This window comes from Chenopodium album, chromosome 27 (assembly GCF_948465745.1).
Source record: "Chenopodium album chromosome 27, dcCheAlbu1.1, whole genome shotgun sequence".
Lineage (NCBI taxonomy): Eukaryota > Viridiplantae > Streptophyta > Magnoliopsida > Caryophyllales > Amaranthaceae > Chenopodium > Chenopodium album.
In genome coordinates, this window is record NC_137860.1 from 221,251 (window position 1) to 243,195 (window position 21,945).

Consider the following 21,945-nt stretch of genomic DNA (forward strand, 5'->3'; position numbering starts at 1 on the left):
TACTCCGTATTTCCTTAATTGATTAAAACAATACCCTTCACTAGAGGTGATCAACCATGGCCCGCCCCGCTAGCCCTGCCCGATCCGGCTCAAAATAGGACGGATTTGGACAAGCATAAAAACACATTTTTAGTTAAAAAAACTCGAACTCGGCCCGAAAAAAACCCGAAAGCCCGTCTTGGCCCAACAAACCCGCTACTTTTTTGCGGGTTTGGGCACGAGGAATTGTGTTAAGGCCCGGCCAGGCCCAATTTTATGATTACCTCTACCCTTCACGTAGTCTCGATTTCAAGGTTCGGTATTTGTCAGCATAGAACCGCTAATGGTATTAGAGTTTTTATATATAAAATCGCTAACACAATTAGAGGTTTTATGCATAGATTCTCAAATACCATTAAGCTACTTTATTTACATCAACTTTTAATTCTGCTCATTATAGAGAACTGCTAATGGTATTAATGATACTAGCCATTCTTTATAGGATCTTTCATCAAAACGGTTAATTTGAAAAAAATATTTACCAAAACGGCTAATTATAAAATTTAATTCCCATACTAGCTAAATTTATTCATTTGAAAGGATATTTCAAGTAGTGTATATATATATATATATATATATATATATATATATATATATATATATATATATATAATGTGGAAAGCTAAACATCGCTCTTAAATATCTAACTAACGCCCACAAAATAAACTAAAATTACAAATTTACCCTCTTTTTATCAAAAAAATTACCCCCTCAATTTGCCCTTCTCTTCATACCACCACCACCTCCTCCTCCTCCTCCTCTTTTAACCACCAACTCTTTAACTCCGGTTTCACAATCTAAACAGCCGCGCTAATGACAAAGGGAAGTCGGTCGCCGACGGAGAAAATGTATTTTTTTTATTTATTTTCTGAATTCACGGCAAACGCCTAGATTTTTCGCACGTCCTAAGCTCAAATGCCTAGTTCCCGTGAACAACCGTGTGGTTGTATGCAAAATCTGGGCATTTGGGGTGAAACGCCTAGTTTTTTAGAATTTCCTAGGCTAAAACGCCTAATTTTTTCGAATATCCTAGGCTGAAACACCTAGTTTTTTCGAGTAGCCTAGGATGTTTCGAAAAAACTAGGCGTTTCAGCCTAGGGTATTCAAAAAAACTAGGCGTTTCAGCCTAGGGTATTTTAAAAAACTAGGCGTTTCCTAGGTTTCGAATTTTTTTAAAAAATTTATTGCGACGTACCGATTCCATACGGTTTGACTAGGCTTCTACGAGCGTCTAAGGTTGTGTTTCTTGTATTTCGTCGTTGTCCAAGAGATCTAACGAAATTGATTTTGCAAAATTTAAAAAATTTGTTTGATTTTGAAACTCACGGTGGTTGGGGTGGTTGTTCGATGAGCGTTGGTGGCCGTTGACCACTAAAGAGAACGGTAAAAAGTTTTGTGTGCAGTAAAAGTGTGAAATCGAGGTAAAATTAATTATTTTTATAATCGTTATTATAAGGACAAATATGTAATTTTATTTTATTTTGCGGGCGTTAGTTAGATATTTCCTTTGAACCTGTTCGGTTCACTTTATGTTTTTTTTTTGGTTTGTTTTAGTTTATTTAAAAAAAATTAGTTTTTTTTTTATTTTAATTCTAATGCCATAGTTTAAAATATCCCATTAATTTGAACAATAACAATCAACATAATATATATGCAACATTTCTCAATTTTTTAAAAAGTTACACATATAAACAACCACTCAAAATATTCATATTATCCGACATTAACAAAGAGTATACAATTAATAGACATGAAAAAGATGAACAATACCCTAAAATCCCTTATCGTCTTATAAATTTGCGGTAGTCTTTATAGAACAATACGGAGTACTACTTAAAATTCCAAATTTTTGTGATTGATATGATCAAGATGAAAAATTAGGGCTTTTAATTTAATTTTATTTTTTTGATCGAAATTAGGGTTCTGCGAGTCTGCAATTGTTTACGTTCTTCGTAGTTTTGTATATTGTTTAAATTTTCCAACTTAAAAATTTCTTTAAGGAAATAAAAATAAAACCAAAAAAAAAAAAAAAAAAAAAAAAATGAATTGAATCGAACCGGTCCAAAGGAATATAAAAAAATAGATAATATCCTTTCAAGTTAATAAATTTAGCTAGTTTGGGAATTAAATTTTATGACTAGCTGTTTTGGTAAATACTTTTGTCAAACTAGCCGTTTTGGTAAAAAGATCCCATAAATAGTTGGAAGACTAGTTTTTCATGTCCACGATGAACTAGTTAAGGTAATCAATAAAATTACAACGTCAATGTTTTCAATCTAGATTTGGAATTTTTTAATTTTTAATTTTTGAAAGGAAAGAAACAAATGTTAGGTAACTTTTCTCTAAAAACTGTACCCAATTTATGTAATGAATTTAGATAAGAAAATTTATCATCTACATCGGGGTCAATATTTAGATAATCCACAATATGATGTCGTAAAGCTGCAATATAATTTGCAATTTAAAGATTAAACAAATTGATCGGGTGAGTTATGAATGCACACTTAATGCTTATATTTTTTTATATATTTTTTTTATTTTGTTTTATTTTTTGAAATATTGACCCCCCCAAAGCAATAAGGCTTTGCGGGAAATAGTCCGTACAAATACTTTATTCACCAACATTTGAGCTACCGCATTCCCAACTCTGTTAGCCGGGCAATATTATTAAATCATATCAAGATCCGCCAAAGTTGTGAAACTTTGAGGGAAGGTTTCAGTCCATACAAAACACGACTCACAAACATTGTATCTAGCCACTAAGTGTGCAAGAGAATTACCCGCCCGACACACATGACAACAAACGAAAGACTCAAAGTCAACTTTCAATCTCTTGATATCTTCATAGAACAACAGCAAAGGAGAATAGCGAAGTAAATCACTGTTAATGGTCTGTACAACCGTATGAGCATAACACTCTAGCTCAACTCTTGTGAACCCCAACTGACGCGCAATCTGGACCCCAAATCTTGCATCAGCTACCTCGGTTTGTTCCACCTCCCATCTGGCCTTCACCTTTTGCGTAGCAGCAGCCACCAACCTCCCCAACTCATCCCTTATCGTCACCCACAAGCCCACATACCCACCAGTAGATAAGTGTGCATCAGAGTTCACCTTAATGCAGCCAGCAGCAGGAGGTTTCCAGCCAATAAATTCCCCAATAGTCGTACCTACAGGCTTAAAAACACGCTTAGCATACTCAAGGTAATCTGCCATCAGCCTTGAGAAATTAGCAGCCACTTGAATGGGATCAGAAACAGGCCCTTGATGCAACCTTTCGTTCCAGCAGAACCAAGATGCCCAGGACAGCAGACAAAATTTACTAAACTCCTTGCGCCCAATTCTATAGCCACCCACAATAACCGATCAGAAAAGCTAGAGGATGGAGCATCAGCAAGCAACCCCGTATATTCACTCTGAGCCCAAATAACAGCAGCATCCTGGCACTCAAATAGCGCATGTATTTCAGTCTCATTGGCAGCACCACACCCCTGGCAAATGCTATCAGCCACATTATGGCGATAATGTAACCTCGCCTTCACAGGGAGACAACTTTTACACACCCTCCATATAAAATGGCGTAATTTAGGTAAACAATCCATATCCCAAACCAATTTCCAAAGACCTTCCTCCTGATTTCCATGGAGAGAGTACCATGCTTGTGTTTTACTTAGCCTAGCAAGCCAATATCCCGACTTTACCGTGTAACACCCATTCTTGGTTGGCCACCAAAACCTCTGATCCGCAGGCCAGTGAGACGAAATTGGAATATCAAAAACTAAATCACTTTCACTCTCAACAAAAGTACTCTTAACAAGTTCTTCATTCCAGCACCCTTTCTCAAAATCAAGCAAGTCCGCCACTGTCATTTCCCTGCAAGAGTTCAGATTTGGTGTAGGCACAAGAGATGTGCCATTTCCGGGCAGCCATGCCTCATCCCATACCCTAATGCTCAAACCGTTACCCACCCTTCATTTCGGACCTTCAATAAGAAGAGGTCTCGCTCCCCAAATGCTTCTCCACGTATAGCTCGGATCGTACCCTCTTTCTGCGTTCAAAAAATCACCATTCTTATAATATTTTGCCTTCAAAACCGAGTGTAGCAGAGAGCTAGTATCATTATGCAATCTCCAATCTTGTTTAGCAAGGAGGGCTTGATTGAAGCATTTAAGATCACGAAAACCCATTCCTCCCAATGCTTTCGGTAAGCACATGGTGTCCCAACTATGCCAATGCATCTTTCTAGATGTGTTCGTTGAGCCCCGCCAAAAACGAGCAATGAGAGCCTGAATGTCATCAAGGAAACCATCAGGAATACAAGAGAAAGCAACAAAATTAGATTGAGAAACACTAATATCATTAAAAACAAAAAAAAGAGCTATAAAGGAGAGACTCCACACGATTTCTTTCGGACTGCATTCACCATATTCTGAGCATCAGATTCGAGAATAACATGGCTGTAACCAAGATTCTGAGCAAACTCCACACCAACAGCTGCTGCTGCTGCTTTAGCTAGATCAGCACCCCATCTTACTCGTTTCTTCCTCACTGCCCACGCAACCAATTTCCCCCTATGATCCCTTACTGAGTTACTGCCGCACTCAGCCCTACATACAATCTCTCACACACATGTGCATCAGTGTCAACCTTTACAAAGCCAACATCACAGGCTGCCAGCAAGCTAGTCTCACTGCACCCTTTCCTTGCCCCTTGAAGACTTTGGCAGCATATCCACAAAAATCCTGCACAAGTCAGACACAACCTGCAGCCATTTTTTTTTTTTAATAAAACGAGAATATTCTAATTCATAACAATTTCATATATTCAACAAAATGATCACATTTTCAAGAAAACATTTTAAGAACCCTTTAGAAGTCATGGTTTTCTTTGACAAAAAAAGGAAGCACAACATAAAATGTCAAATAATGATCTAGCCCTTGACCTTTCCATCTTCAGCTGCATGATAACGTAAAAAATGGGTTGCAGATATGCACATCATAATTGTGCCTTCAATTATTAGTGAGCAAACTCATTCAAATACCCTTAAACATCGAGGCTGACTAGCCTGCTCAAGTGCCGATGATCATGGGCCACTTTGTCTTGTTTAAAGAGCGCAGATGGTTTGATAAGTTATGTTTATAACAGTTCAATTCTTGAAATAGTGTACATATGGTTTTGGTTCTCCGTTTTGCACTCTCAAAACTCAGGTTAAGTATCCATACAACAGAAAAAAGTTGGCTATACATGACAGCAGAAAATAATGTATATATGGTTTTGGTTCTCCTAGTGACCCAATGTCAGACATTCTCTGGCCAAAACTCTCTGAAGAATGCTCGACGAACTTCATTTTCTTGCCGACGCTTTTCTTCATCCAGCATTTTCCTCACCCTTTTAGAAAGTGCTTTCTCCTTTTTTGACATTTTCTCCTGTCACAAAAATAACAACAAAATTAGCAAGAGAGAGGACTCGATGATCTGAAGCATAAGGACTAAGACCCACAACCAATAATAAAACTACAAAGTATTAGTTTATCAATATTAAGCGACACTCAGTCGTTACACAGCACCACCACCAGTACTCCACCACACCTTCTGCGTCCCCCCACTCAAGGCAACAATTTCATAATACTGTATTAGTCCACAGATTACATGCATTTCCAAACAGCATCATTAAAGGAAAATGAGTAAAACCCAATGCAAAAACTCAATAGAAACTTCCCACTCTGAACAATGAGGATCGTCTCCTATTACAAAACAGGCAACGCTAACGTAGAAATGTCATGGAGTCTGTGCAACTACAAAGAGGGCATAGCTTATTCAGCTACTTAACAAATACTCCCTCCGTATTTTATTACTTGCTCAATTTCTCCGGACACATAGTTTTGGGAGGAATAGTAGAAATTAGAAAGTACTATTTTATGATGAAAGTGGCATTGGTTAAGGATAAAAGATCTAATAAAGCAGAAGTGAGTATAAGTGGGGAGGATAGTGGGGAGGAAAATAGTAAAATATTGTTAAAAGTTTCCAAAAAAGGAGTAGAGCAAGTAGTAAAATACAGCCACAAAAGGAAAGTGAAGCAAATAATAAAATACGGAGGGAGTATAGGATTCAATAATGAGGGTTGAAAAGTTTACTTCATCACGCAATCTTAAATTCTTAATGATTCAATCTGATCCAAAATAATAGGAATACAACTCAAGGCAATCTAAATCTGACTCAAAAATATACACACCAGAATATGCAATGACAATACAAAATCCACCTCCATAACCAGTACAAGCAACACAGATACTGACCACTACTCAGGACCTCATATGTTCACATAATCGGCAGAGGTTATAGAAATGCAAGTTAATGTTATTGCAAGAAAATTGCAGGGGGAGCTTGAGTAAAAGTGCACAACAGAACCACAACTTCACATATATAATATAGTTGAGCTTGTTCTAACTAAAAAGTAACAAATTTCATGCATCAAATCATCTGCTAGAGGGAAAAATAAACAAAATCCTTTTTATTTTAAAATTAAAATCCAAAAGCAGTGATCGCAATTGTAAAGATAATAATTGGTTTTCTTAAAAAGCAATAACTTCATCGATGCCCCCAAAAGAATAGCTAATGAGAAACAACACAGGATTGAGTAATTGTAAAAGGAACAAGTGAAACTTACAGTTTTCTCCTTCTCTCCAGAGGTAGATGATTGCAAGGTCTTCTTTTTCCACTTTTCAGCCCCTAAACCTCTTTTGTTCTTTTTAACATATGTTTTCACAGGCTCCAACCTCCCCTGTTAGCGCCATAGATCACCAATTACGACAACATTATATTTTGATTTTCAAAGCTACAAGCAGATACATGCATAACATGAAACAGATATTTTCAAGTCAAACCAATATAGATAATTAAGCCTCTTCCCATAAATTGAATGAGAGATGCCACTTGTAAACTAGCAAAATATTGAACATGATAAGTGATAGTATTGGTTAAGAAGCAACCAGAAAAATGAAGAGACAATGGAAATCGGAAAAGAAACAAGTTGAAAATTAGCAAGAGACAATGAATGCATCCGAAGATCCACTGAAACTCCAGTATACTATAACGATGTGATAAAATTAATCCCTTATCGTATTCCACATTTCCACATCCATAAGGAGTAGTCTAGCAACCAATCATAACCAATATATTATATGTGTGCATACATTAATAATACAATTCCAAAGCAAGGGATTAATTCAGAAATTGGCAATCTCTAAGTAGTAAAGTTAACGTTTTTTGAAGGTGAAACTTTAAATAATGCAACTACTAGTATTAAATCTATTCTCGTTTAAAATAAAATTGAGGGAAAAAGAAGAACCTGTTGAGAAGCACCAAGACCAGTTCCTTCCTTCCAACCATGCTTCTTCAACAACTGAGAATAATTCACAAATACAAGAGTTAGGGATTAAAAATTAAACCAAAAATAAAACTCAAGAAAATTAAAGAGGAACCTGAAATCCGATGTTAGAGGAATTAAGAGCAGAAGTCGAAGATTCCTCCATTGTCTTCGATCGAACCCTCAATCGCGAATAGGAAAAGTTTTTACAATTTCAATTAACCAATCTACTCCTAATTTTTTTGACCTTGCCCCGTTAACCTTGATACTCCGTGTTTTCAATTAACCAATACTCGGTGCATAAACTGATTGATGTCAAGTGTTGGTGGTTGCTAAGGGTGGTCTGCGACTCCGCGCACCACAAGAGTAGCAGAACGATTTGTTTATACAGAACTTGAAGATTCCTCCATTCTCTTCGATCCAACCCTCAATCGCTTCACCGACGGCCTTTATACTCAATAGGAAAAGTTTATACAATTTCTACTCTAATTTTTTTTGAGGTTGCCCCGTTAACCTTGATTTAACGGAATCATGTAAACTTATTTGAATTTATTCAACCTTATTAGAAGTTTAAAATTTATTATAATCGTAAATTTATATTATTATCTAAACTTGTAAACTATTACTTGGATTATCTTTCCTACAATATACTTTGTATTTCGTATATTAACTTGAGTACATTCTAGTTTTTATCAATCTTGTAGAAATCTCCCAATTTAAAAGAATTATGTCTGTAGATAGATGAAATTTATAGATTAAGTCAAATGACAACACCAAATAGTTATTTGCAACAAAATTCATTACTGTAGGTTAACTACAAGTTTTAAATATGAATTTAATTGGAATTAAACTAATATTAACGGCAAGTTAAAAACATTGGAATACCTATGTAATCAACAATTGACTTTTTGACATCATTAAATCATTAATCCAACAAATTATTTCTATAGTTGTACAAATTCTTGTAGGTCAGTAGGTCACATCAGCGTCGAGTTATTGATAGCCAATAACCAACCGTTGATTGATTGTTGAATGGACGCGACTACAATACGAGTAACACAAGACAAGTACCCAATACACGTACTAAATCTAGGGTGCAGCAGGGGGTGTGGTGGTTTTTGAGGCTATTTACGGCGTGCGAGTGCCGGCCAAACCCCCAATTTATTTTCGAAGATCTTCTTCCTCTTCATTTTCTTCATCTTTTGTCTTTTCATTTGAATCACCCTATTTCTCTCTTTTCTCCAGATTTGCTTCAACCACGAAAACCCTAAAACTATTAGAGAGAGAGAGAGAAAGATTGAGTGTGAAAGTAGAAATTTCTGAGATTATTCAACAATTATTACAATGGATTTGGACCAATGGATCGCCAAGGTTAAAGAAGGCCAGCATTTAGCCGAAGATGAGCTTCAGCTTCTTTGCGAATACGTATTTTCTCCTCCTCTCTCTCTCTCTCTCTCTCTCTCTCTCTCTTTTGTTGATTTTCTGATTGACTATTTCTGCGTTTAATTTGTGTTTGTAATTTTGGATTTATGGATAAATGATTGATAGACTAGTCTCAGTTTACCTTCATTGACAGGAAGTTTGTTGTATTGATAATACTTAGATGTATAGATGTATTTGTTTCGAATTGTGGTTTCGCATTAAGTCGTGAGTTTGCTTTTATGCAATAAGAAATGTTGGAGATGGCCGGGTTGTGGTTTGCTGCTTCAAAGCGAAATTCTGAGGAATGCAAATGGGAATAATCAATAATGTGTTTTTTGATTGAGGACTGAGGAGTGTAATCTTTGCGGCAACAGTACAAGCTATGTATAATTTCAATGCTCCCAATTTATGTTTATCAGAACGGCTGGTCTAATGCCAATCTATGTGAATTTTTTTGCTCCTTAGGACTTTGGAGTGATGAATCTGATGATGGATGTTGAGATTAGTTTATATTAATGATTTTAGGCCAAGTTTATCCACAAGTTCCCCTAATCCTTTCACGAACCTGACAAAGGAATGCCATTTATTGGCAAATGTCAATGTTGTTACACATAGTTGGTTTCCGAATTTGTGCAGCAAGCTGCCAGTCAAACCTTTCTGTAGCTGCATCTTTTTGCAATCAGTTATATTCTAGAGTGTGCTTTAATGCAATAGTAAATGTTGGCAGTGGCAGGCTTTTTAAGTTTTGAAGCTTTGGATCTCCCAATCGGATACTTATTAAGAGAAATCCTCAAGTAGGAAAAAAAAGGGAAAGGAAAACCATGACAATATTTTATTTATTAAAAAAAATCCCGGATAGTGTCCATGTAGTTAAATTACTGTATATATGTAGTGACCTTACTTTTGAACGGTTCGTATGATAATATGGCAATAATTTAATTTCTAAGAAAATTCTTGCTTATTATGCGGTATTCCAATTACACTGGTCTAGTGCAATATCTGTTAATTCGTAAGAAAGAAGTAACACGTTGGGTGATAATGGTCAGCCTGAAGGGTTGATGATATCAGGCGCTTAGTATGCTGAGAAGTTCTGGTGTGGATTTTAAATGTATGTCTTTAAGACATGTTTCCGAAGGGATACCATGCTTAAGAAAGGATTAATGTAGTATTTGGATAAGTACCACATTTGCGTTTATTTTTTATTTTCTCTTACATAGATCTGTGGAGTACTACTTGATTTTTAGCAAAGAATTTTGAATTAGGAAGACTTTTCATCTCAAACTATTGTTGCAGTCCCCTCTTAGGATATTTACGTCACTATCATTCACTTTCTTCTTTATGGCTAAATTTTACCCTTTTGTTTTCAGTTTTATTATTTATTTATTTATTTTTATTCTTGTATCATCTAAGCTGGTTCGTTTTCTGTCAGAGTTCATAAAGTTGTCAATTATCTGATCATTTCTTTGCGTATACCCATATTTGGAATGTATCAGGTAAAAGAGATACTTATTGAGGAGTCAAACGTTCAGCCAGTCAACAGTCCAGTCACTGTCTGTGGTGACATCCATGGGCAATTCCATGATTTAATGAAGCTTTTCCAGACTGGAGGTCATGTTCCAGAGACCAATTACATATTTATGGTACTAGTTATATGTATTAATATTGCTATGCTTGTGTGATTGTCAACATTTGTTCCCTTCTTGCTTGGCTCTATTGACCTAAAATCTCAAATCCTTTGTCAGGGAGATTTTGTTGACCGAGGCTACAATAGTCTTGAAGTGTTTACCATCCTTTTGCTTCTTAAAGCTAGGTATGCCTTAAATCTGTTATGCATATGTTTTTTATTATTAACTTAACTTTGTTCTTCTTGCTGGACTAAAATTAATGCTTGTGGATCTTGTTATTGGATTTTTGCTTTTGCTCCATTTCACTATCATGTTTTCTATCTGTAATCTTTGAACTAGATGGTCTTAGTGGTTTAGGACCTTTACGTATAGAGATGTGCAAAATTACCAGGTTTTTGATGCAGACCTTTTCTTGGGGAAGACTAAAAATACTTGACTAATTGTATAGTGTTTGTTTGATTGACTAATTGCCATTATGTTAAGAGCAAGCTCACAGTCAACTTGAGTTATTTAGGTACTATATTGGAAGAATCATAATCTTAGAAGATGCAGGTAGGAGTCCGAATAGTGTTGAACTGTCGTATATGATCTCTCTCGTGAAACGGATAAAGGTCTTCGTTATGTCACTAACAGGTGTAATATTAATCCTTAAGCATTTGTTGCGAGGAAACCACATTATGCAGTGTAGAAGCAACCAGATGTTTAGATTGTGAATGGAATGAAGTCATTATGCTCTTAAATACCATGTCCTTCACTCGTTAGTGATTATTGTGTCACTATAGTTTTTGGTCGATCTCTTTACCCTTCACAAGGGAATTATTCTGGATTTGTATAAAATTGGCAAGTTTTGTGAGATTTTGGATCACTCATCATTGTTGGATTTATACGTGGATTGATGATAAGCGTACTGATGTTGATTGCTGAGAACCTGAGACTACCAGTCTCCTGGAATTGTTTGAGTGAAGTTTATGTTTTATACTTTTATGGCGATTATTTGATTGCACTTCAATTGTAGTTTCCATGAACAACACTTTTATCTATTATTGCCGAAGAAGGTAATTTATAACTATGAAGACCTTGTGAATGAATGTGAACGACACTTTATTTGTTGTCTTCAAGAAAATAATTGTTCAGAGAATTGACTTTTAGAATTACGCTGTATCTAGCGTTGTATGAGCTATGTTAATTACAAATCTAGAGAGCTCCTAAGCCAACTTATTTTGGCTGGATAAATTGCATTAGGGGTTATGATTCCGTTTGTTATCGGTGAAAAACTATTGTTTGCATTGAAGAAGAGCTTGGATTGCGAATGTATGTTAGGGGCCGACTTATTGGCACCAATATCCTATCTCGTTTCCCAATATTATTGTAATCATGGTTAGCTGGCCTTAACAATCCTTACTGGATCTGGCATGTAAGGTTAGTAGAATGTTGTAGACAGCTAACAGAAATTGAGGATCTAGTGGCCATATTCCTTATTGGCACTATTAGGACGATAAGTAACTCATGTAAAACTTTGAGTGCTTTATGCTCTATGACATTGACATTCATGATGGTTTTGTATAACAATTGTTCCATTGTTTTGTGAACTTGCTTCAAGTGATTGAAACTGAAAGTAACATTTAGTTGTTGGTTTTGATAATACAACCCTAAGAGCTAACTATAAGCATTAAATATATTGCTTAAATTGGTCTTCATTTAGGGATTAATGACAAAATCTGTGTGTCGCTTGGTGTTATTTTATTTAATTTTCATTTCCATTTAATTATTGCTGTGTCCATCCTTATTCTTTGGCAAAGATTTCTAACCAAAATTCAGCAGAATCTGTTTCGTTAGGAACTGAGGAATTTCATAAGTTGTTGAAAAATGTGCATAATTATTTGTTGAATTTTAAATAATTTTTGTTTTCTTAAAATCTCTTTTTCTGGCATGAGGAGATGATGGATTGATGGCTGTATTTCACATAATTTCATCCTGATTTAGTGATATGTTTAAGCTTCTGCTTGGGAGTGGATTCTGAATAACTTTGCTATCTCTATCTTATGTATATTGTTGTCGCTAGAATTTATATACATATGCCATAATTTAACAACAGATATGAATCATCCCTTTGAGAATTTTTCTTCTGTACCCTACTGCCTTTTCCCTAAGTTACCAATATTATTAGGTTATTTAGTACTTTATAAGTTATACTTAACTCATATTTGTTGCAACTATGCATTCTTGTCTTTTGGCAGGTATCCTGCAAACATTACTCTTTTGCGTGGAAATCATGAAAGCAGGCAGCTTACTCAGGTAGGTTTCCGACATATGCTGCTCTAACATCCTTGTTCTCCTTTCAATCAGTGGTTCTTCTTACTTATCTTCTTCTCCATTGTGCTTCATTTGCAATTTTGCATGACTATTTCCCCTTCTCCTTATTTTCCATTCAGATTTTCTTGTTTTTTCTATTGATGTTTTATGAAGACATGAGTTGGTGAAGTTCTTCTTTATTTGATTTAAACTTTACTTACTTGGTTCCTTTGTTTCATACCAGTTGACACGTTCTTTGGGCACTATTCACATATACACGAGAAAAAACATGATCATGTGGGGTTGTGTTAGATTTGTCTCAATGTATATTATCCTACTTTATATAATATTCATTGAAATTAAGGAGTGGGAAAGTGAGGGAGAATCTCTTAGGTGGTTTTGCCATGTAAGATGGAGATCAAGTGATGTACTGGTTAGGAGGGCTTATAAAGTGAGCAAAGTGATGAAATTGTGTGGGTAAGGGAAAGACCCAAGAAAGCTTGGTGGTGGGTGATTGAGAGTAATATGAGACTATCGAGGATTGAGGAAAATATGGCATGGTATAGGGCAGGGTGGAGGGAGAATATATGTTTTGAGGACATGACATGATTGTTCATCTATTTTATTTTCCCTTTCTTTTTCATCCACTTACTTTGAGCCTTGTTTTGCAAACTTTTCCCCTCTTGCATATTATACTTCCTTCCCTTTTCACTCTTAAGTTTTTGTTGGAGCGCTTCGTGCAAAAAAAATGTGTATTGCTCAAGTAAATCTGCTTAGTATGATGATTTGGAGGTGTTTAGGCCTCTTTTTATTCCTTAAAAAATATTCTAGGTTATGATTATTTTAATTTGTTTAGGCTAATAAGTCTAGAAAAGGGCTGGTAAGTTCATTTATAACTAAAAGTAAGTTTATGTTAGGCCAATATGTTGGTAGGTTTAGATCAGATAAGCTTGGAGTTTGTAGGTGAAAAATACATCGCCTGAAAATTCAATCAGTTTTTGTTGATATATGAAGAAATGGCTCGTGTTATAAATAGATAAACTTGTGCGTGAGAGGAAATTAGTCGGTGATGTGGACTCGTCTCTTGAGAAAAATAGAGGACACATGAGCAATTGTTGACCTCATTTATTCAGCAGTAAGTATGATATGCCTTCTATGTATGTGGGTGACAACCGGGTAGTATATTATTGGTTTTCAATATTCATCATCTCTATATAATAGATGCGAATGTGGCTGGACTACATTGATGGAGACTGCACAGTTTACTTTGTCAGATCTATCATTTGAGTGACCATTTATTTTGGTCATTATTTTGTTACTGAGTTGACATTTTAACTCACTCATCAAAATTGAGATTTTTATAGTAGTCTGGTGAATCGAATTTGTAACAAGTTACCTTTTTTCGTTCCTTTTCCTCTCATGAAACCGAGATCTTTATATAAGAAAATGTCAATGTAAGATATTAATTTAAACAAAGTGTAAGGGTATTGATTAGTTTGAAGTAATGCTTGTTTTTTCAGTTATTTGCTTCTATCAGTGATTGTGATTGAAGAACTATTTATTTTCGATGTCTAGTATGTGGGCAAGCTCTTTATCTGGAGAATATTATTTTTTAGCTTTGTAGTGGTCAAAGACTTTTGTTTTTGTCATTTTCCCCAGCTTCTTTGACATTTACAATGTGGGTTATATCTTTGAAAACTGCCATGATGTAATGAGTTGAAAGTGGAGGCATTTCAGGAATCACTTAACCTACACATTTAGGAGGGATTTGTAGGTTAAGTGAAGTTTCCCTGGAGCAAAGTAGAGCTTTAGCTGCCCATAAGCCTTTTGTGTGGAAGGAAATAGGAATCAATATTGAAAGTTAAAACCTCTGTCAATTTATTTCTAGTATAGTATTTATGCAGGATTAAATTGTCAGAAATAAGGTGAGCGCTACTTGATGTTGTTATCTTTTGGGATTTAGAAAGGACACAATACAGTTTGCCTCCACCTTTTTTGTCTCCCTGTTTTTTTTTTTTTTTTTTTTTAAAAAAAAAAACTTAATTTCTGCTAAACTTTTACTCCCTCTGTCCCATAATACTTGGGACGTTGGGGTGGACACGTAGTTTAAAAAAACTACAAGTGGGTCTATTTAAAACATTTGTTTATTGTATAAAAGGATTAACTTTAGTATTTTTATATTACAAGAAAACAACAAGTGGGGTGGGAGTGGGGTAGGTAATCAAATACTGTCAGATGTATTCAAATATCACAATCTCTGTAATCGATTGTCCCAATTCATGCCCATTTTCATTGGACTCAAATATTTTTCTTAGTGATCTAGACAGGTAAAACTAGTAAGCACTCAAGTTTGAACATGAAAGGCTTTTCCAATTATTAGACTTAGGCCCTGTTTGATTCACCTTAATTTTGCTGAACTGAAATTATTTTTACTGAACTAAACTTATTTTTACTGAACTGAACTTAATTTTACTGAACTGAAATTATTTTTACTGAAATTAAATTATTTTTACTGAACTGAAATTATTTTTACTGATTTTCTATTATAATTCTTCTTTAAGAAAACTGAATTTTACTGAACTGAACTTATTTTTACTGAACTGAAATTATTTTTACTGAACTGAAATTAATTTTACTGAACTGAACTTATTTTTACTGAACTGAAATCATTTTTACTGAATAATATTTTTTTAAGGTGAAAAAAACAGGGCCTTAATAAAATGCAACTAGACTGGCAGTGCTTTTGCCTTGATTTGCGTGTTCCATTAGTTATGATTTTGGTTGCATTGAGGAAAGATGGTACCTGTGGTATAATGTTGGTTGTAATCTGAATAAGCTTAATGTTACCCACTAGGTGTAACCAATGATGCCCGGGTACACCCACCTCATGCCGTTTCTCGTACCGAAGATGCATCGGGGACGGGTATGGTCGGTTATGGCCAGGATACGTCCCCAAGGCGTACCCTTGAAAAGTGGTACGGGAAGAAAATTTGGGTACGGCTGGGAGCACCTTCAGAGTCGTTTCGGGGACGGATTACCTCCTTTTCTAACGTCCCCAATAGAGGCCCGACCCACATTTTTGTAAAAAAAAAACCCAATTTTTCTTACCCAATTTCGATTTTCGATATCCCTAAAATTGAAGAAGCCATATACAATTTTTACCACCCGTAGCGACACCAGTGGCCGGGGAGATAATCTCTCAGGCATCCATTACTGAACCTTTGAGAGAGGAGAGGAAGAAGATGGCTTTTATTTTTAAATCAATTATTTAACTTTCAATTGGTAAAAAAGTAAAGTACCGTAGAATTATAAAATCTGAAATTGGAAATAGTAAAGCACTAATGCATTATCACGTGAAATAGGTAAAGTGGCTGTAACTGTAATATACAAAAAGGTGAAAAAGGTATATTAGCTGTAATTCTGAATTTTTTTACTCCCCCCCTTTTTTTTTTTTTAATTCTTTTTTAGTCTTACTTATCTATTACTCTGACTCACATTCAGTAGAATTTAGGAGTATTTTTCTTTTTAAAAATGTTGTGTGGATTTTTTTTACGAGCATCATATGAATTTTAATTTTTCTGCAATTTTTTGCTGTATCCTTGCCGTACCCGTTTTTAAAAATTTTCATTTTGCCGTTTTCCGTCCCCATATCAGTTTCTGTGCAACCTAGGGTTGGAAACTAACTAGGCGAGGCATATTTCTTCTGTTTCTTCTGAGTCTTTTCTGGTGGAAATGGGAAATATCATTGTTGTTTATTTAATGTCTTCCTTACTTTGGTATTGAGCTGTTGGCATACTTAAGAAAAGTGTTGATGTGCTTTGTTGATGAAGTTATTCCTTTAGGAAAAAGGCAGTCTTTTTAAGAGTGGTATTCTGCAGCTTCTGGTTGTACTTCTAGTGGAATGATAGGCTATTTATATTTCTGGTTTAGAGAGATGCAGGGGGATGAATATTTTAAAATTTTGTGTGCGTACTTTGGAGTTTCTGTTATTTACCTGAAATTTCAATTACGAAAGTATAGTTTTCTTTTGTACTCCATTAATTAATGTTGTGAGTTTTAATTATATCCACTGTGAAGGTCTTGAGACCTCAGTTTATGAAGATGTCATCATAAGTAATAGTCTATATATGGAGTCAAATAGATCTGCAAGAAAACACTTGGCATGCCCCTTACATACCTAGTATCCCTCTATGTAATTTGACAAGTACGGAATACACAGAAGAAGTTGTATATTATAAAAACATGAAAATATTATGGCAATTATGTATGTTAAACGTTCCATATCTTACTATATGCGTAACACGAATATATATGAGATAATTTACCTTGTATGATCATCCCTTTTAAATTAAATTACTTGTCAAATGTTCCTAAAAAAATAATTGTCAAAATTAGAAAAATTGTATTTTTCTTATTAACAGAATTTTAAGCTCATGCTTGATATTGGGGCACCAATCTAGAATGATTAAAATTTTTAAATGTTAAGTGTGTAGTAATAAACTCAAGAATTTAAGTCTCTACTTTATGTACTTTGATGATTCCTTAAAGTTGTAATCGGGACACCTTTCTCCTGACTATTGCAGGATAGGTGAGTGTGTAGGTTTGTTTAATTTATGGAATAATGACCTTATTTTTTTCCAGGTATATGGGTTTTATGATGAATGCCAGAGGAAGTATGGAAATGCCAATGCATGGAGATATTGCACAGATGTCTTTGATTATCTGACTCTCTCGGCAATTATAAATGGAACTGTAAGTTTTTTTTCCTTTCATCTTACTCTTGGTGTAATGGTAGTATAATCCATTTCTGGCTAGGAGGTCAATGGATGAAGTTGCAGTAAGATCATCTTTGTCAATAGTGGGTGGAGACTGTACATTTGACACCATTCATATCCTTTTTTTTTTTTTATTTTGGTGTGTTTTTGTGTTGTTTTTTTTTTTTTACTGAAGCATCATGCACTGGTTTTTCTTCACACTTCCTTCGTTTTTTAAGTTGCAACTGTCCTATTTTCAAGCTTGCCAATGCATTTTTCATCCGGTACTTTCTTTAAATACCAGTGAGTAAAGATTATGAAAAAGTTGATGCTTTCAAAGTATGTGTTTAGGCACACCTAACAAGATCTCACATTGCTAAAGTATAGTTCACCTAAAATTGTCGAAGTAGAATGTGTGAATCGTGTAAAAGTCAAATGCTGCAGCCTGCAGCCAAAAACTCTGGAGAAAATACGTGGGAATAGGTTGAGAGTATTTGACTGTCTTTTTTACAATCTTCTTTAAACTTTTTCTTGTCGTATCATTTGATCCTGGAAATTAATTGCTCTATCATTTGATACAAATACTACTCTGAGAACCTGTGTACCTTGTTCTTCCTCTCTTGGCTAATCATCTCAGTTTGATCTTGCAGGTGCTATGTGTTCATGGTGGTCTTTCACCTGATATTCGAACGATTGATCAGGTTCTGTCACTGTGCTTCTAGCTTCAATGTCATTTTGCAATATGCTATTGTTGTGGGCATTTTTTGATACATTGCAAAATGTTCAATAACTCTGATATTCTAAATGTGATTATTTAACTGTATTTGTTTTGATTTTAACTACTTCCTCCGTTAACTATTATTTGTAACAAATGGGGTGTCTGCGGACTCCTAGGCAAAAGTTGTGTAACGAATGCACTAACTCCTAAGGACCGTGGCTTGGTGACTTATGTGCGAAGGAGGAGGGGTCAGCCAAGGAATGAGGAGCCAATGAATGAGGGTCTGCCAAGGAATGTGACAGCAGGGCAGTCACCACCAAATCAGTGAGGGAGCCCTGAGCTCTTGACAGCTGCTGCAACTTTCGTTTTGTTCCTTCTTTTGGCAGCATATGTATATATAAGAATGGGAGGGTAGGATTTGCTAGTTAGGCAAGATCATAGTAAATTCTAGAGCTAGAGAGTGGTGCCCTAAAGGTGCTAAATCAGAGACTTGTAGCCTCAAGCTACTCTTGTTTTGTTACTCCATTTTCAAATTAATCAAAAGCTGCCTATTCCTTCCAAGATCAAGTCTTTATTGCATAAATTAATATTATTACAAGTAATTAACCAGTAGAGTGTTACAAGTTGTTTGTGAGTGTAAAATGGAGAGAGAAAAAGTTGGATGCATGTGATGAGGAGAGAGATAGAGAGAAATGATAACCTAAAAAGGAAAGAAAACATTTGTTGCACATAATAGTTAGCATCTATTTATAGTATATGTTGCAAATAATAGTTAATGGAGGAAGTAGTAGATATTCAAGTTTCTTTTTGCAATAAATTTCATTTACCATTAGTTTTAAGGAAATCTTGATATTGTTTTTTTGCCAAATTGGCATTACAACCCCCCCCCCCCCCCCCCCTCTCTCTCTCTTGTATTTATTTTATTTGTTGTACAGATGCATGAGCTTATGATCATAAATTTGTTTATAGTGAGCTAAATTTTGATTGTACTTCTTTTTCTTGACTTGTCAATAAGCAGATAAGGGTTATTGAACGGAATTGTGAAATTCCTCATGAAGGGCCATTTTGTGACCTTATGTGGAGTGATCCTGAAGATATTGAGACATGGGCTGTCAGTCCTCGCGGTGCAGGGTGGCTTTTTGGATCTAGAGTGACAACTGAGGCACGTCTTTTTTTTTTTATTTTTTTATTTTTATACTCTGAACAGTTTGTTTGATAAATTTACTAAGCTGTATAATTCTAAATGCGCAGTTCAACCACATAAACAATCTTGATTTAGTTTGTCGAGCTCATCAGCTTGTACAAGAAGGTCTCAAGTACATGTTTCAAGATAAGGGCCTTGTAACGGTAAATTTGCTGCTTCAACTCCTTATTCATATTTTTTTTAAAAAAAATGTTAAAAATTCTGTTGAAGGATTTGGCTTTGATTTAACAGGTGTGGTCTGCACCAAATTACTGTTACCGTTGTGGGAATGTTGCTTCAATTTTGAGTTTCAATGACAATATGGTGAGTTAGGCGTAACGGCGTAACCTTTATTTATTTATTTATTTATTTTTCTCCACTGGAGTGGTTAAATAAACTGACTGCATAATTGTGTTGACTTGTGGTCATCTGAAATGATTGCCTTTCCTTTTTCTCATGTTGGTTTTTTTCTTCTCATTATTTTTAAATTTATTTTCTTGCTGGGAGATACTTGCCTGATTTTATATAACCTCAAGTGAACTGTCAACAAGAAAACACATGCAGGAATGACCCGTATAATTACCAGAAATTTTTTTTCAAAAGATAAGTGAACACAGAAAAAGAGCTAGACAAATATAAAAAATATACATCTGCGGCTATTTTCCAACTTTTTACGTACAAATTATCATTAGATTGTTAAGCTTACTATTTGGGTAATATCAAGAGAGATGGGCCACAAATAGTATGTAAGTCTGAAATTTATTTGTTAAATTTCTCAGAGAAGCCCCTTCAATTGGAAGTGAAGCCATGAAATTCTAGTGTTTATGTTCTTTGATGGCTTGACTTGATATGGATTGTCATATAATTCCTCTTTGCTGTCTACAGCAGCAGTCTTGTCCACGCTTCATGGTTTAAATCATCTTATGAGCTTGTCCTTTTTATAATTTAGTTTCATGTTACTCCTCAACATGAACCTTGATCTCTTTGTGATTCATGTATAGGAAGAATTTTTGCATTAGCAAATCTGAACTCTTATTGCAAACTTATCTTTTAAGTCCCAAAAGATACCAGGGGTATCTCTAGAATCTTGTATGATATTGGGATCTTCTGGACTATCAAGTTGCCTGTTATGTATAGGAGAATTTGGCGTTTAGATTTAATGGGATTGCAAGGATTGCCTAGTGTTAACTACAAATGCAAGTCACAACCAGTAGGTTGAATTATGGGGAAAGTAGGTGATACAGTTTTATGATTGCTGGATGTGACTTGTTTGTTGGATTACATTATTCTTGACTGATTATTTGACGTAGTCATATTGTCTATATGTAAAATGCATGGTTTAAGATTTAATAGTTCTCATATTCTGGTCTTATGCATTCCTCTTTCTAAATCAACTTATGTAGAAGCTTTTTTTTTTTTAAATGTTGTTTCTGTCTGTAATGGAAGCACAGTTTAAAGTGTAATTTTTCATGTGTAACAGGAGAGGGAGGTGAAGTTCTTTACAGAGACAGAAGAGAACAATCAGATGAGGGGGCCGAGAACAGGGGTTCCATATTTCTTATAGACATTCTCTCTCAGTATTCAAAGACTTGTATAATTATTAATTGATCTGATTTTTCAAGTTTATAATTTTTAGGAAGGGGTATGAATTCTTGGTAATGCTGGCTCATTCATGTTAGATTTCTGTCAGTAAATGCTTTGATCGCGCCAGAAAAAATGCCCTCTTGTTCAGTCATGCTTTGTGATAACTCAGATCATATGTTTTCTTGTTTCTAGTGGTATATTTGCATCATTTTTCTAATCTATTGATGGTTTCTTTATCAAAGTTTTAGATTGCATATAAAATATTGTAAAATATTTCATTTGCTGAAGGTTAAATGATACCGAAACATAGTTGCTAGGGAGTGTGAACTGGTGAGTGAGTACATATTTATGTTTAAAAATTTTTAACGGTAACGTATACAGGGAGGGCCCCCCTCCGCCCTCCCTATCACAGTAATGGTTTTTTTTTTGTTTTTTTTTTTTTTGGGGGGGGGGGGGGGGGGGGGTGGGGGATGTCCGCAACTCTGTAAGAGCTGCCCTTAATCAACATCTCAAAAGCCAAAAGGGAAACCATTAGCATAGTTTAAGCTCTTTATTTATAAATTGATATTTTGGCATAGCTGCAAAAAATTGTCATATAACTTCTACTCATAAAGAGAGTTACTCTCGGATCATTTTGAGTAGATTGGGTATAAAGGTCGGATTATTTAAAAATAACTCAAAGGTAGGATTATTTTTAGCGGATGCCCCAAAAGTGAGATTATTTGGGGCAATTTTTCCTAGTTAAAACATGGTGGAGTTGTTAAACGACGCTCGTATTTTAATCATGAATGGATGAACGTCTTATTGTCTTATGTATATTCTATGTTTTACCTTTTAACCCAATCTAATATTCTATCCTCCAACAAAGGTCATCACCCGGATTGAAAGACTATTTTTTTTTTTAAAAAAAATTGCATGGAGGCTAAACTCTTGAGATTTTCGCGTAGAATGTAAAACATCGTT

At 35.1% G+C, this 21,945-nt stretch overlaps 2 protein-coding genes across 2 annotated transcripts; one reads left to right on the plus strand and one right to left on the minus strand.

The window, feature by feature from the left end:
* Nucleotides 1–5,157: 5,157 nt before the first annotated feature.
* Nucleotides 5,158–7,930, minus strand: LOC145621426 (uncharacterized). Its single transcript, XM_081676157.1, has 4 exons — nt 7,520–7,930; nt 7,387–7,440; nt 6,706–6,819; nt 5,158–5,465 (listed from the first exon to the last, which is right to left on the minus strand). Exons 1-4 carry the CDS (start codon nt 7,568–7,570, stop codon nt 5,337–5,339), a joined length of 348 nt encoding a protein of 115 aa, XP_081532283.1. The 5' UTR covers nt 7,571–7,930; the 3' UTR covers nt 5,158–5,336.
* Nucleotides 7,931–8,473: 543 nt separating this feature from the next.
* On the plus strand, nt 8,474–21,199 carry LOC145621558 (phytochrome-associated serine/threonine-protein phosphatase). The gene is made up of 10 exons (XM_081676287.1): nt 8,474–8,829; nt 10,320–10,466; nt 10,569–10,636; nt 12,689–12,746; nt 17,385–17,495; nt 18,148–18,198; nt 19,234–19,377; nt 19,467–19,562; nt 19,651–19,722; nt 20,879–21,199. The coding sequence occupies exons 1-10, from the start codon at nt 8,749–8,751 to the stop codon at nt 20,960–20,962; spliced, it is 912 nt and encodes a 303-aa protein (XP_081532413.1). The 5' UTR covers nt 8,474–8,748; the 3' UTR covers nt 20,963–21,199.
* Nucleotides 21,200–21,945: the final 746 nt, after the last annotated feature.